Below are 17,488 nucleotides of genomic sequence, written 5' to 3' on the forward strand. Positions count from 1 at the left end.
GTGGAAATACGAATGAGTACCTCGCTACGAACCTCGCTCCCAAACAAGTCAAGGAGACAGAAAAGGCCTGAGGTCCATTACGCTGTCGAGACCCCATCAGTATGTCAGCACTGACCACTGAAATAGTCGGTGGCTGCTCACCTGGGCCCCTAATTGCCTGATGACTGGTCCAAAGTTACAGAGGGAACGTAGGATCAGGTACTCACCCTTGAGCCTGTGTCGGTTTGTTATTGTGATTCTATAGCAGTGGTGGGCAAACTCGGTCCTCAAGACCCGGAGTCCTGCAAGTTTTGGAGGATTCCCTGCTGCAGCGCAGCTGATTCTAATCAATAGGATCATTACCAGGCTTATGCAAAGCTTGCTGATGAGATGATCATATATAGCTGTGTTTGAGAAGGGAAACATCCAAAACCTGCAGGACTCCGGCCCTCGAGGACCGAGTTTGCCCACCACTGCTATAGAATCACAATAACAAACCGACACAGGCTCAAGGGTGACTACCTGATCCTACGTGTTGTGCCCACCCCTGTTCTATAGGGAGTACGACTATAACCCTATAATGAAAGCTAAGACTTTTAATAAGAAAAAAAGTCCATAACCGTGTATAATTTTGAGACTCAGCCTCATTCACCTATGTAAGTTAAATTTCTCATACAAGCTAAGACTGACATGGCTGCTTTTGCACTCATACAATTTAACACAAAGGGTCCTATTTTTATAGACATGCGCTCGGCATGAAACGGGCGAATCATCATTTTGGTGCCAGGGCAAGTTAAAGCCTCGTTTCCACCGACGGTATTTACCCTACTCTACCCTACTCTACTCATCTCTGCTCTGCTCTACACCCAAAAGCAGAGGCTTTAGTCTGCTGTGTTTGGGACCACATTGTGCCTCTGCCAAGTAGACTCAATTTTAGACTCGCAAAAAGCAGGTCTATCTGGTCGTGCAGGCGGTGTAAAACGATTTTGGTGGAATTGATCGAGGCGCAGGCAGACAGATTTGGTGCTCCCCGGATGTGTGGTGGATGTCATTGTATTTAAATTATAAATAATACAACCATGTGGGAAATTGCCTTGAATCATTGTAGAAATCAATTAATTGAACAAGTAATTATCATTATCATCTTAAATATATTTCCATAGCACCCCACTGACGTCACAACTGGGGGGAGGAGATCACATATTGATGCACCACACATTGATGTCGGTGTCACAAGGTACTCTCCAATTGCAAGGTACTCTCCAATTGCCCCTATCACATGTGCAGCCGACTACATCATCATTTGAGTTTTGGGTGGATCTTGCAGTTTATATGTATAAACACACTTTGCACGAAAATCTCATCCCCCGGATTGCAGCGAGTCAATTTGTGCTTCTGCAATGTCAAGCATGCTTCCATTGCCCTGATTTTAATGCGAATGAGGGGAGCTGCTGTGATTGCCCGGGTGTTAGCTGCATTACATTCCACAATGACACAAATGCCCCTTATGCCCAATTCTACCTGTGCAAAGTTTAGGAAAATGCCCAAAGAAAGAAAACTGCAAACACTCTCCTTCTACAGCTTTAATACATCACTGCAAGCCACAATGAAAAAATATGTGACAGTGACATTGATGCAGATCTGTAGAAAAGTTTTGGGGGAAAAATAATAAAGAGATTTGTGTTCATTTGTCCGACCATATTTAGGGAGATCTCCTGGTCTACGTAGGATGATGGAAGACAAATTCTGAAAACAAAATAATTTTGATTGAGACTCACATGTGGAATAATGAACAGAGAGATGGATCTGTTTATGTTCTAAGGAATAGCACGGAAGTCAAGTGATTCTGGGTTTAAAACTATGATGATTGGGACCAGTCCAAAGGAGAACACATCCTCAAACTGCAGCGGTTCCAGTATGAAGAAGGCGTTCAAAAGGGATACCTTGACATGATATGATTGCTAAATGGGGTGGTTGTTTTAATGGTGGTTGGGGTACCGGTGGGATGTTAATGCAGAAAAACGAAGAAGCTGCAAATCGCGGCAGATTCATCCGCATGCTCATAGTGATCCACTAATGACGATCACAAAACTCGACGCTAATCTAATTAGTCATTTAGGTTCAAACAAACCCGATGTAACTGGATCATTTAATGGGAAAGGTCACTTAACCCAATGTGCCTCCAGCTAATATCAAGTTAAAAAGCCAAGTACTCGCCATCATGCTTGGATGAGTCAACTGAGACATTTAATCCAAAAAAGATATCATTACACAATAACATTTAATTATCTCCAGATTTTAGGGGGTTGAAACATGTCAGATATTCTCTTAGATTGGGATGTCAGGTTTTATTCTGAAAGAGACACCTCATACTTTTTTTGTTCCACAGGGATTATTTCAATTTCAGCCTCAGGAACCCAAACTTTCCGTCGTACTGTCACACTCAGCTTTGTCTGTGGTACATTGCATGACAAGAGGTCTCCATATACTTCTGCCAATTCTGAAACAAATGGGTAATGCGAAAACTCTCCTGTCACACAGAACATTTTAGAAGCTAAGAGGGATAAAATAGAAAGGAAATGTCTCAAACACTCAGACTTGACTAAAAGTTGCAAAACTGGGGTGAACAATTTGTTCCTCTTTTCCTTGTTGAGTTCGATTTGCATTTTCCAGATCGGTTAAAGCTGTCCCACCAAAGGCTTCCTTCAATGTTGATGCAATCTCTCCATATAAACACTTGAATTTACTCCAGATATAATGCAACATGAGCAGATCTGATCAAATGAGGTGAAAACGTCACTTTGGCTTAGCCAGCATCAGGAATGAAGAACCACACTGGACACCTTTTGATCTGTTATTTCACTCATGGATCAGGTTCACTTCCCAAGCAACCTTCTTACCTACCGACGAGAATGTTTGTATGTGCTGACATGCACATCTGCGTCAGCACTCATATGAAGCCATGTGGTTTATGGAGATCTGGTACCTCTAGCCCTGTGTTGGCAGAGCATAAATCTCATCGTGAGTGCCTCCCTCCTTCACGCTCTCTCGCACAGTCTCTAGAAAGCCACTCAGTTTCTTTGGGGACATTTCCCTTGTGGGTGTTAGGATCTCTGTGGGGGGGGTCACAGGTCAGTTGGCGGAGGAAGCGACAAGCTGTGAAATGTAAAAGACCAATTTCTTCCACATGTTTCAGTGCTGGGAGAACACTGCAGAGCTGTCAGTCGGCATCACTTTTAAAATGGGCCAGGGTGCTACCCAGCAGACCTGTCACAACTCATTTGTAATTAAAAAGCCTGTGTGATGTTTAAAGCAGAACATGCCAGAAACTTTTGAGGACTGTTAAATAAAGATGAGCAATGATTTCACAAAAGACGGCAGGATGTATTAATAACAACAGGGCAAGCCAGTATTCGTTGCAAAAGCAACTTGTGTTTGAGGGTGTTGGATGGCTGGAAACATGGGTGAGTACCAAGAATAGTCTGCTTTTAATAATTGGATCCTCATTGCTAACCTGAAACACCACATGGACTGTTTCACAAATCCATCTGGCAAAATATTGCTAGGAAGTATTTGGAAAAAACTTGAAAAGTTATTGGATTAGGTCTAAACACATCAATGGTGACATGAGAAACTACATTGAGCCAGTTTGTAAATGTAACACTGACTTCAGTGCTGCTCTTCTTTTCACGTGGACTGTCCTGATAAAACTGCTACTAAACCAAATGCTCTTTGTACTGTATCCTCACAAAGATAGGGTGACCACCGTTTTGATCCTTTTGTCCAGCCTTTTCATAGGTACCATCTCGGCCTAAGCTGCTGGGACAGGTTGGATAATGGTGACTTGTTTAGCGCTGTTAAACTGTCAACCACAATAGCATTTAACATTAGCTAAAGCAATAACACAAGATCACAAGCTTGACTAGCCATTAAATTTGTTATAAATCGTTCCTGATGATAATTTATTGTATATTTGATTTTCAGTAAAATTTTAGTTTCCCGGCTATTAATTATGAAAATCTGGTCACCCTACTTCACTAATTTGCTCCCAAAAATGTATAAAAACGTTGTATTTTAAATATTGGCACACAAAAACGTATTTATTTGTTTTTTATGTTTTTTTTAAGCTAGAGCATACAGAAGGCTTTGATGCAGCCCCTGACCTGAAGAAGTCACTTAAAGCAATGGTAGTTGTTAAAAAAAAAAAAACGGCCAGCAGGTGGCAGCAGGGTATAAGAGATCAACCAGAGCCATGTTGCAACAAGCTCTTTTCCCCAGTGTTTTCAACAGGTTTGTGAATAATGATGAAACTTAGCTACACTCTAATGTTAATTGCTGCAAAACAGAAAAATATACAAATACGTTTTTTTTCCCATGATGAAAGAAGAGAGTCTAATCTTTCTTTAGGTAGGTTCCATGCTTTTATAGCAATAGAACAAGTTATTCTGTGGGCCTTGCAAAATCAATAAAAACTCAGTAAGGGGGTTGCTTTAGTGAAAATGGCAGGGAGCAAATGAGTTAAAGACAATGGTTGTAGTCTTCAATAGCCCCTATTAAAGCTAACCTTTATCTGCCTTTTCTCCCGGTCACTTGCTATTTAAATTATCTACCTGACTGAGATCTGTTACCCATTTATACCCAGCCGTTTGTGTATTTTAGAGGTGGAGTGTAATGCAGAAGTTCTGTGTGTTAAGTCAGGGTCTATCATCCATAATAGTAACTGCGCAAATATTTGGTTAGATTTTTTAGGCTTCTGTGTACCTGCTGTTTTCCTGGTATTGTATCCATTGTTTATCTGCCAAGGTTTGCCCACAGTCTCTACCCATCCTTGCCCTCCAGCGCTTGTACACCAGTGGATACAATACTGAGTGAAAACTGCCATTCTTCCAATGGCACGTCTAGTGACATTAGGGTGACATTTTCTTCCCACTGTGTCATAGTCAGGGGAAAGTGAACATTAAACCCCTACCTGGCAAAAATGATGAAGAGCAAGCAGAATCAGCTGACAGGTGGAGGGGAGAGTCCTGGGGTGAACGCACCACTGCAGGCTCTCCTGCTCCACTGCTGGGGCCAGCATGGCGCAGGTTCAGCTGGAGATGGTTTGGCTGTGGATCATGTCTGGACCCGGAAGGAGCCTGTGCCGGCAGTTGGCTGTGCTGGACTGCAGGCTGAAGCATAACATGGGTTTTTAAAGGCGGCATCTGTAGAGTGACGGGGAACACTGTTGCCCCAGATGCCCCGAGCGGGAGTCTCCTTATCTGAAACAACAATGATCAAGTAGATATGTTTGGACTACATCTGCACACCAAGTTAGAATATTATTATATTCTATTGCATTGTCATATGCAGCTACATCACCATTGTTTGCGGGAGACCAGCATGTGTGTTTAATTACAAAACAGGTGCAGTGATTAAACTGTCCCAATTAGTATTTGGCACAGTGTGAAATGGTGACAAGGGTTTAATTCAACAAAGAGCACAGGTTTTCGTAGAATACTATATGAAATACAGTGACTTGACGTAATCTTTTGTAGAAATTAAATTTTAGTAAAAACTTTTAAGACTCAATGACTTTGACTAACCCTTTCAAAACCTGAACAGTGGCCATTTTTAGGTTTTGAAAGGCAACGTAAACACGTGCAAAAACCCGATATGCTCTTATTCGGGGTTTTTCGAATAAGACCCCTTTTCTAACTCGAATATTTGGCCATATAAACACGTTCGCGGTACTTCCTTTGAACGGAAATTGGTTTGTATTCTGAAGGAATCTTGGTCTTTTAAATACAGGAACTACTTGTACATGCAGCGGCCATCATGCATTGTCAATCACTAAGCGAGCTTAACTTTATTACATTGATTTCTCTGCAGCGTTTTCACATTATTTTCTGCCTCCACAGCAAAAATTTATATAAGTCGGTGTGTTTGGTGCCCAACCCACCGGAAATACACAAGCAGAGCTAAAACAAAAATGGCAAAACATGGTGATACAGTAGAGGACTAACCTTTTGGAGGAGACCGTGGCATTCAAATTTCCCTGTATGATGGAGTAACTCTGTACGCTCAGGCATGTAAACTGCAAATTAGCATACAGTAATTGATACACAAATGCCCACCTGAAAGTACATGTTGCACAGCCAGTGATCTAGATCAGAGGAGATGAGCACTTCAATTTTTTTAAACTGGCCCAGTTGAGTGCTTGGTTCTCCTCGAAGCAGTGGGGTTTTGTACCTGGTTCAGTAAAAAGTTAGGACAGTTTTACTGAAAATTAACCTTTTTTTTTGATAAGTAAAAATGGGTGAGCGACTTGGTGACTGAGTGATTAGCATGTCTGTCTCACAGTTCTGAGGTACATCCCACATTGCAAAAACAGGCATGTTGGGTATTTCAAGACTCTAAATTCTCCTACAATGTGAAGATTAATTTGTGTTTGTACTATACTGTATAAGTACTGCAAATGACTGAGAGATGTCAAGGATGTAACCTGCCTCTAGCTAGTCAGATTGGATTGACTCCAGCGTACCCATGATCCTAACGAGGACAGACAGGCTACAAAATGGATGGATGGTTGACAGGAGATTGAATATATGTACACAAATCCAAATGTCTCACTCAAGTTTAATCTGACTTGCACTAACATACCTGCCTGCGACCAGGCCAAGGCTCGGCCCGCAAACGGGAAACGCCCCCCAAGCCAGAACAGACTTCATGTAGCTACTTTGTCCTGGTGATGCAGTCAGTCGGAATATTAGGACCATGCAAGGGAGAATCTCACAGGCTGGAGGTAAGATCTGCAGATAGAAAGGAGGGCAAACAAACTCCTAATTTTATGCAGATGAATACACATGCCTGCAGGTGCATCCAACAACGTAAGCACACATATGCACACAGTGCGTTTGCTAATGCAGTACTAATGAAGTAAACACGCACAAACTTGCTCTCACCCACAAAGCCAATGACAGACAGAAGGTAACAACAGGAAAAGCAGCCCTCAGGGGTCCACTTAATCTACATTCTAGACTTGAATCCTCCTTTAACTTATTTCCATGTTATTTTTTGCAAGCCTCCTTAACTGTCACTCCTACCCGTCCAACTCTTTCCAAAATGGAGATGTTAGTCTGATAAAGACTGTCAGTGACAAACACAAAGTAGAGGAAACGTGACATTTGCCGATGTAGTCTACGTGCCGACAGTTACTGAATTTGCAATGTACGTAGGGCAACCATCAATCAGCCTGATGATATTAAGGCCATCTTGAATGAGGCTAATAGTGTTAGTGGTTATCACACTCCATGCCAAACACATGCATTGCTATTCACCCAGAGAATGAGGCTCATGTAAAAAATGAACTGACAGTGAGGTGTGTGCCACTTCATCAATCACCAGGTGAAAATATTTAATATTTTTATTAGTTGAAATGGAAAGCATCAAGGATGTGTTTTAACACATAAATCACATTTCCTCTACCACTGTCTTTGCTTTAAATGTACACTTGGTAAAACGGCAGGTATTACTGTCTGATTCAGGACACAAATTTATGACTTAATATCATACTGGTTATTTTATATCATTCATATATTGTAAGAAACATTACCTACATAAATAACCATTTGTGTGACATTAACCAGCCTCAACAAGATGCGTTGAGAAGGAGAATATACACCGGGAGCAATTCGACTTTTATTTAAGAGTCCAGTGTTATACGTGCTGTCAACTTTTTTTTTGTTTTTTTGTTTTACATATTAATATTAACATGGGTTGCTGGTTTTACATTAGTGTGGCTTTTAAGAATGTTGAACAAGACCTTATCGTTAAAAGTTGTATGATGGTGATTATTTTACTGTGGGTCACATTATTTCAATTTCCAATGGATGTCAGTGTGAATGTTTGCCTCTTGCTATCTGCCCTGTCATGGCTGACTGCATGGCAGCTGAGATAGCGCCAGCTATCTGTGACCCTGAATAGGAAAAGAATATAGAAAATGGATGGATTATTTACAATAGGGTGGAAAAAATAAATGAATCTCAATCAACCAGCATTGTGTTCGACAGAATTTCCTCTGAAAGCCATCAAAAAGCCACTTATTTTATAAAATAGGCAGTGTTGCCACAATTACCTTGAAAAAGTATCTTCGTTACTTTACTGTCTACTTGCTTTAAAAAGTAACTTAGTTACTTTACTGATTACTGGTTTTAAAAGTAACCAAATTAGATTACAAGTAATTCTTATAGTTACATTTAGCAGATACCGACCACCCTGACACAAAAACACAAAAATGACACCCGGTTTGGCCACTTAATCTGAAATTTGTTTCTAACAGTGACATTTAAGAACGGATTATTATACTGTTAGTCATGCAGTGTTAGTAATCAGGTGTCCTCCTGTATTGTATTATTCATTAACCATTGGTTTTCAATAAAATGCTATATTTGTGCTTATAATTTAAATCACTACTGCATCTTTAAGCTAATTTGTACTTGCAATGGTGAAAAATGCATCTCTCTCTGGATTGCTGATGCTACTTATACAGTATGTCGTAAGCATAATGCATTCTATAAAGTAACTATTATGGGTGTTTAAAGAGTAACTTTAGTCTGACTACTTGCACTGAAAAAGTAATTCAAATGTGTTAGATTAGTAGTTAATCTAGAATGTGCTTATTTTGGAGTAGACCGACATCACTGATGATATGTATAATAGGGCTATTCCCGAATGCCGATTCATAATTTTCCCATTGGAGTCATAATGTGTCAATGCATATTTTAACATGAGTACTAAACCAACCCGTTGTGGAAGTGTATGCTCTTGCCTCTGTATCATATATGATACAGTGTGCGCTGAGTTCACTCGGTCATGTGACCACATGCTCAAATAAGAGCCACATATATGCGGAAAGTTTTCTGCTTGAGCTACACATGACAGAGATGGATTTAAAATGTGACAAAACAACGTCCTTGTTTCTCCTGGGAAGACGACACGGGACCTGGTGCTTAAATGTGTAATTTGTATAGGGTTGGCACGCTGTGTCAACAGCCAGTGCAGGCTTCAATAACTCAATCAGTATGTTTGAATGAGATAAGTGAATATGGCTTAATAAAGATAAATCGCAGTTAAAGTGCTCTCCATTTACTTAAAATTTTGATCAAATTGGATTTTTCAAATGTCGAATTATGAAGCATTTTTCAGGAAAAGTACAAGCAATAAGCGATTTGAGGTTATTCGGGACTCTGTCGTTTTACATGAACGAGAATCTCGAGGAGTTTGTAAAAGTCATTACATCTGCAAACAAACTGTAAAACAGCTAAGTTGCTTGTGAGACTGTTATTTTCTGTGGTTGACTTAAACCTAGCTTTAGCCACTGGGACGGTAAAACACACTATTATGAAGACATTATAGAATGTGTGTTCAATACTTCCTTAGTGACCATAATAGTAGATTGTAGGAGTGGGGAGGTAAATGAATATTAGGGATCCCAAAACTCAAATCCTCTTATCCTTAAAACTTTTGTATAATTTAAAAAGAAAAAAAAAATGAACAAAGACAGCAGGCCTGACTCTTTGGCTCCCACTCACCAGCTGAAGTGACTCTGTTTCCGTCTAAATGCCTACCCAGACGCGCAAAGTGAATAGTGCATGAAAAAAGAGATGGAGGGAGAGGGAGGAAAGAAAAATAAGCTCCTGGCTTCCTCCTGCTATCACTAATTCCTCATTTCCTCTTAGAAGGCTCTGCAAGCATTCGGAAAGATTGCACGCTATAGTGTGGGCCAGGCAGGAGAACGAGAACATCCAAGAAAGCTCTGATAGTCACACAAATCTGATCAGTGGTTTCACTGCCATCAATGAGGACAACAACAACAGGTTTTCAATAGCTTTGGAGAGATAAGGATGGGGGTTGAGAGTCATGAGCCGTTTACCATGCTGTACTTAAACCTTTTTTTTAACTACTGAATCAGATCCCAGGTCTATATTCACTTCATGCCAGTTTTTACCCCGTTCTTTGTTTGATGGGAGTAGGAGACAATCTAATCTGGATGCTCTAGCTCAGTGAATACGCCCACAAGTATACCGACTGTGTCCACATTTGCTGAAAGCTCCAGCAAGCTGAGGCCTTTAGAATGGATATCATTATATGAAGAGAAACTTCTGTTTCAATGTATGTCTGGCTGTCATTAATCACCATCAAAACTGATTCCTTAAAGCTTGTTGCGTATGGATTTTCTCGATTACTGTATCTTCAATTGCTTTCCCAAAAGGACACATTTAAAGAGCTGAGATTGTTACTACTATTTCATAAATCCATCCATCCATCATCTACCGCTTATCCGGGATCGGGTCACGGGGGCAGCAGCTTTAGGAGGGAAGCCCATTCTTCCCTCTCCCCAGCCACTTCAACCAGCTCCTAAGACCAGCCGAGAGACATCTCCAGCGTGTCCTGGGTTATCCCCGGGATATCCCGCTGGGGGGACATGCCCGGAACACCTCTCCAGGGAGCTGTCCAGGAGGCATTCGAACCAGATGCCCGAGCCACCTCAACTGTCTCCTCTTCACGTGGAAGAGTAGCGGCTTGACTCTGAGTCCCTCCCGGATGACTGAGCTTCTCACCCTATCTCTAAGACACCCTGCGGAGGAAACTCATTTTGGCCACTTGTATCCGGGATCTTGTTCTTACAACCCCAGAGATAGGAGAGCCCACCTCAGAGTCCCCAAACCCTGCTTCCTCAAAGGAAGACGTGTCGGTGGAATTGAGGAGATCTTCGAAGTATTCTCCCCACTGATTCACGGCGTCCCGAGTCGAGGTCAGCAGCACCCCATCTCCACTATACACAGTGTTAGTGGTGCACTGTTTTCCCCCCCTGAGATGTCGGATGGTGGACCAGAATTTCTTCGAAGCCATACAGAAGTAATTTTCCATGGCCTCACCAAACTCCTCCCATGTCCGAGTTTTTGCCTCAGAGACCTCCGAAGCTGCATTCCGCTTGGCCAGCTGGTACCAGTCAACTACCTCCGGAGTGCCACAAGTCAAAAAGGCCCAATCGGACTCCTTCAGTTTGATGGCATCCCTTACCACTGGTGTCCACCAGCGGGTTCGAGGATTGCCGCCATGACAGGCACCAACCACCTTACGACCACAGCTCCGATCAGCTGCCTCAACAACAGAGGCGCGGAACATGGCCCACTCTGACTCAAGGGAGGGAGAAGTCTGCCAGAGGTGGGTGTTGAAACTCTTTCTGACAGGGAATTATGCCAGATGTTCCCAGCAGATCCTCACAATACGTTTGTTTCTGCCAGCATCTTAACCCACCATCGGAACCAACACACCACCAGGTGGTGATCAGTTGACAGCTCCACCCCTCTCTCCACCCTAGTGTCCAACAAATCCGATGACACGACTGCTGATTGGCTGTTAGCTAGCGAATCAGCGTACGGGGAAAGAAGAGGAAGTAACGAACGCGGATAAACAGTATTGATGGAAAGCCCGGACCTTTTTTTTTTTTTGCCTGTTTTGCATCTTCCCCCTGCTGTAGGCTTACCTCCGCATTTGAACATACAATGTCTGTCTGGACAGAAGATCGTGAAGATTACTGTCTCTTTGGTTCAAGAGAGAACGGCATCATATGATATTACCATTAAAGGGTATGCCGACAAAGGTATGAAAGCCAAACTATGGCTTGACATGGGGATGCGACTGGATATAGCAGGTACGATTTACTTTTATACTTGAGAAGTACAGCAACTGTTTGCAATTAGTAAATATAATTCCTTTTTCACGTTACCTGGCTAGCAACATGGTTAACAACACCCTCAAAACATGCTCGGTTTTCGGTTGCCTTTAGGAATAATGACTACCGCCGCCGATGGTATGGAGGGGAATTACTTCTCGCGCATGCGCTGAAGGTACGTATTAGTTGGGTTCGGTGCGGTGTGTATTCACGTCATTTTTCTAGGTGATGTGCCGACGTCTGTGCCAACGCCACAGGGGGTAGGCGTCAGTCATATTTGGCCGACGTCGGATTGGTGTATCTAAGCCTTTAGTGTGCATTTCTCTTTGCATTTCAAGTCGACAGATGTGCACTCCCAATAGTTATTGTACAGGACGAAGACTTGGACCTGCTATGAGCCAAAATGTACAGAGTGAAGTCAAATTTGGCCTGGTCGATTCGTACATTTTGAGCCCCTCAGTCGCACACCATCACCTTTCGTTGAGCATCCCGCATGCCTTCGGCCCAATGCTGTCTGACTGTCGGTTTGGTGTATCTAGGCCTTTAACGTTTTGCAGCAATTAGAATATAGCTAAGTTTCACATTATTCACATTTTTTGTGAAAACACTGTCAAAAAGAGCTTGTTGCAACATGGCCTTGCCTGATCTCTTATACTCTGCTGCCACCTGCTGGCTGTTTTTTGTAATAACTACCATTGCTTTAAGCCACCTCTTCATGTCAGAAGCTACATCAAAGCCTTCTGCATGCTCTTGCATTAAAAAAAATAAACAATGTATAAATACGTTTTGGGGAGTGAAGGACAAAGCATTAAAAATGTATTTACACATTTTTGGGTTTGAATGAGCATGATTTTGAATGTTATCACTTAATTTTAATTACAGTATCTTCCCCATTTATAAGAGGGTAAGTGCACTCATGTTACCTCAATTGTTTGTTTTTACTTTGACTCAATTAAGTTGTTATGCTTATACGTAGTTTAACTAGAAGTAGAAAAATATTATTGATGGTTATCTTTGTCTCATTTTTATATGCCATTCGAACAGGGGGGGTGTAGACTTTATCTATACTGTAGCAGTTCCATTACCGTTCCATTACCCCCTTTGTTACGTTGCTTTATTGACTGTGTTGATTCAGTTAGCAGAAGAAAAACATAATCTACAACAGTTTTTTCTTACACTGAGAATATTTTTCCTTTTTTGGGGATGAGCTCCTCCCGCCAAAAAATGTCTGTGTATGTGCCCGACAAATGTTAACTAGCTAGAACTTTTCTGTAATTCCCCTCAACACATATTCAAATCCAGCACTATTATGTTCCCAATGCACATTTGCATTGTTTAATGCATTTTGACTTCATTTTCATTCCAATAAAACATGACTTCCTTATTTAAATGAATAATTGATATCGGTTTTGATTTACATGCGCGGGTTAAATGTCATGTTGAAAAGTTGTTCTTTTATTCATGACAAAATCCCCAGAGAAAAACCTGGAGGCTGTGCGTGGCATAATTTCATATATACCATCTTTTGCAGTGATAGAACTTCTCATGAGTGTTTCACATCGAGAAAACCACTCTTTCTTCACTCCAAATGATGAAACTGAGAGAAATGGGACGATGACTTTAGATATAGTGCGCAGTGCAATGTGGCTAGGCTATGTTAGCACAAAAAGGTTGTTTGTTGTCAGGATGGCATCTTCTGATGTTTCACTGAATTTCCCATCAATTGAATGGAGCATGTTTCCCATGCAGCGTCAGCGTTGCAGAAGCAGCACATGTTTTGCATTTATGCCTCTTTTTCATCATGCAGACATCTGAGAGGAAGACGCTTTCAAGGCAGCCTTGCCAAGCATAATGTAAATAAAGCCTTCATAGCATGAACTGCCCGATTCTGTCGTTCCCTGCTTGAATAAAAACATATTAGCGTCAACAGAGGAAATTGAGGCAACATGTCACTGTTATCTGCCAGGGAAGATCTCTCAGTTCTCATTGAGCCATGCAGGCCTTATCTGTGAATCACAATGCTTACTGCAAACCAAATAGTTATGTTAACGCCCCAGTATTTACACATTAAAAAAAAAAAAAAAAAGCATGGCAGTTGTGAATCTTTTATTTTTATCTGACATTCATCAGATTTAAATCATCTTTTTTTTTTAAGAAGATTATTAATGATTTGTTCTCACCATGAAGAGATTCTGGTTAATGTGCAGATTTACATTGTAGTAGCAGCCCTGATGTTCAATCGGCTCAGTGGACGCCATCCACTCTTGTTGCCCTTTGTCATTTCTCCAGGAAAGAGATGGACCTCCAAGATGGCTGTAAAGGGCCACACTCACACTGTAGAGGCCCCTGGGAAGCTTGTCCCTGGTGGCCCTGAGACAACGGACACACACCTCCACAGGCTGAGGAGTCATACTTGGGTGCATCTATAACGAAAAACACAAAGTACTTTTTAAGACAGCTTTGTGTTAATCTCTTCTTTGTGTTCTGGCTGTGATGAGGAAATGAGAAATCTAAACTAGTGGTTAGCTCAACCCTTTAGATACTGGTCTGTATGTATGATTGTTACCTTAACGTAAAACAGCTAAAACACTGGACTGTAATTACCTTGATAACATTTGACAATGAAAATGAAAATAATCACTAAATATTTGGAACAAAACCTAACTATTTTTGTAACCAATATTTAATTAATGACTAAAACGTATGTTTAAAAAAAAGTCTGCTAATGCCAACAAGTGAAATAGAAAATAGATGGATGGACAGATGATAACGACAAAATGTATTCTGAAGCAGAACTAAGTAAAACCCAGAATAGCAAGAACCATGTGGCCTACTGTCTAGCCTAAAATCGCAGCCTTCTCCACCTGGAACTCACACTTATTTTGTTGCTGTGTTGTATGAATACCAACCACAGCTGTAGTCAAGCCCACCTTCATCTAGTCCAAGTCAAGTTCACAAAGTCCAAGTCCAGATGATATCAAGAGTAAACGTTAATACAAAAAAAATTGTGTTTCTATACGTACTTAAGTTTTTGTTTTGGTTTTTTTCATTTTATTTTATTTCATATCCAGCCCCACTTGTAGTCTAAACATAGTATTCTGATTAAATATTACATTTGTGTAATATGAATTATTAAGAAAAAAATTCCCATTTTTATCCATCTCATTAGTTTTGCCACTTGTGGACTGAAAATTACATCATTCTTACTCAGGGTTCGGGTAACAACCAATCACCTGTTTTCTGCGTCATAGTCATGTGACATTCACAACCTTTTTGTATATACAATTTTGGGGTTGGCTTCCCCTTTAAACTGCTCAGCAAAATGAAACTTGTTTGCCTATATATTTATGAATTATTACAATACGACATTGAAGGTGATTCTGTGGGGGGGTTTTTCAGCGATATACTATACAGGTGAAGGAAGTTTTGAGTGAATCCATCCATCCAACCATCCATCCAACCATCCATCCATTCATTTTCTTAACCGCTTATTCCAATTACTGTAATGATACATTAGTTACACTAACATTTAAAATTGACATCAATGAAGACGTCTTGTTTTGCTGTTTTTTTTTACATTATTTTGTTGTTTTAATCCTTGATGACACTTGTATTTAGATTAGGGATGTTCAAGACCATTTTTTTTTCAGACTGATACACTACTAAACTTTTGCGTGGTCACAGATACCGATACCAAGTACTGACTTATACCAGTAGTATTTTTTATTCATAAAAAAATAAAAACAATGACAGATAATTTTAAGGAAAGACTTACACAGCCAAATATAGCATTTTTCATTAAAATTGCATGACATTAAAGGACATTTTCTATTATAATTTCTAATTCCTGAATTTATACAGGTATGGGCTGCCGTCACAACTACAGATACATTGACATAAGGCCGGGTATCTGTTGTTGGTACTCGTCCATCCCTAATTTATAACAACACTAAGAAATTTCTACTGTAGTATCCTGTGGTTGATTAATGTGCAGGTTCAAAATTTTCCAACTCAAAAATGCTCCACCCATGGCACCCATTGCTTTGTCAATATGTGCAAGTGTTGTGCTGAGCCCTGAAGTAATGCACCTGAATTTCTTCTCTGTTTGCATACTAAAACAACAAAAACAAAAAAACAATTTGGGCAGAAGTGAAATTAGTATAATTGTTGGCAAAGCGGTTTAGCCCACACATTTCACATATGGGAGGAGGTGACGGAGGCCTTCAGCCCCCACACTGAAGAACGTCTCAGTGCAAAAGAGGAGGAAAAAAGGGGGAGAAAAAAAGAATAAAGAAGCAATGGAATGACAATATAATGGCACTGCACTTCAATTTGCACATGCATGTCTTCAGGAGTTATTGTTATTATCCGGCCCACATGTTTGTGCATGGGGAAGACGTCAAGGTGAAGGCGAAAGGTGAAGTGGGCCAATTTTTCTATATCAGATGTGGTTTGTTTGCCGTGAGCCTTAGTGGTGCCTAAAGTGCCGTAACATTACAGCACTCCTACAGATGAGATCAAAGGCTCCACAGAGAGATCCTCCATGCTTTGGCTGGCAAGCCGCCGCGTCCTGTCGCTGACATATCTTCTCCAGGCTTTGCACACACATTGACTGATCACAAAAAAATGCACTCTTAATAGAGACAGGAAATGCCACATACAAAAACTTCCTTTCTTTCGAAGTATGGGCTAATATTCAGAGATTAAGCTTTCTCGTTAATTATTTTCATTTTAATTAGTAAATCTTAATTAACAATGAACATTTAGCCTTAAAAAAATTTGGCTTTGGAATGAAGGAGGGGGGTGAAGAAAGGAGAGAATAAATATGACAATCTTTTCGGGACCTCCGGGCAGGATTACTGATGCAGGCTGCCATAGTTATTAAACACGTTCTAAATTAAATGCCTCCATGAATTTTGCACAGAAATACATTTTCATAGTTTTGCATGCCAAATGTGGCATTTCATATTTCAGATTCATCTCGCTGCAGTAATTTTAGGGAAATGTCATCTAAACAAAGATTTTGTCATTTACCAAAGGAAATTACTATGCGTAGCAGGTTTGGCCATTGCTTTCTCTCGCTCTTTCTCTCTTCCCCTCTCCCTCTTCTGCACCCTATTCTGCCTGTGCCGGTTGTTTCAAGTCAGCAAGCCATAAAAAATCTTTATCTCAGTGAAACACAGCAATTTGGGAGATAATCGAATGGTGACTGGGGGGCACAAACGCCAGTCTGAGGAATTATACCACAATCTCCCCTGCATTTACAACCTTCCTCAAAGCCAGTTGTCACCCTGGAAGGAAAGCCCCTGACTGAAGATTCATTACATCTTTAAGCCAGCATGGTGGCACGGCAGCCTCATCCCCACATGCAACACAACAGCACACTCCTCCCACAGCTGGTGATGATCCCGTCGAAGCTCCGCATTCTTGTCTTCCTCCCTCTTCACTCCTACTTTCCCCCCTTTTCTCTTCTCCAAAGACTCCCTTTTCTTCCTTACAGATTTAAAACCACAAACATGTCATAGGAAGTGGCAGCAAAGCTAAGCATACTGCTGGATGGTGGGCAAAGTAATGAAAGGGGAATACACCTGCAGTTTTCCATGCCCTGTCTTCTGAGGCGTAGCCATACATTTTTCAGTGGGGTGGCCAGGGTGCACAAGACCTCAGTGAGGGATGGCCCTGCATGCTTGTGCATCTCGTTCTTTATCATGCCATCCACAGTCAGGGTTTCATGAAACAAAATTTACACTTAATCAGATCAATGTCCTTCAAATAATCAAGCACATGGAAGTA

At 41.0% G+C, this 17,488-nt stretch overlaps 1 protein-coding gene across 1 annotated transcript in view; it reads right to left on the minus strand.

Annotated features, from left to right (window-relative positions):
- Positions 1-4,919: 4,919 nt before the first annotated feature.
- LOC144040641 (uncharacterized) overlaps positions 4,920-17,488 on the minus strand; it is a 31,051-nt gene continuing 18,482 nt past the window's right edge. The window contains exons 12-15 of the mRNA XM_077555010.1: positions 13,876-14,118; positions 6,619-6,767; positions 6,093-6,207; positions 4,920-5,237 (exon numbers count right to left, since the gene is read on the minus strand). Of these exons, the coding sequence (XP_077411136.1) occupies positions 4,920-5,237; positions 6,093-6,207; positions 6,619-6,767; positions 13,876-14,118 (825 nt within the window). The remainder of the gene's footprint in view (positions 5,238-6,092; positions 6,208-6,618; positions 6,768-13,875; positions 14,119-17,488) is intronic.

Source organism: Vanacampus margaritifer, chromosome 20 (assembly GCF_051991255.1).
Source record: "Vanacampus margaritifer isolate UIUO_Vmar chromosome 20, RoL_Vmar_1.0, whole genome shotgun sequence".
Taxonomy (NCBI): Eukaryota; Metazoa; Chordata; class Actinopteri; order Syngnathiformes; family Syngnathidae; genus Vanacampus; species Vanacampus margaritifer.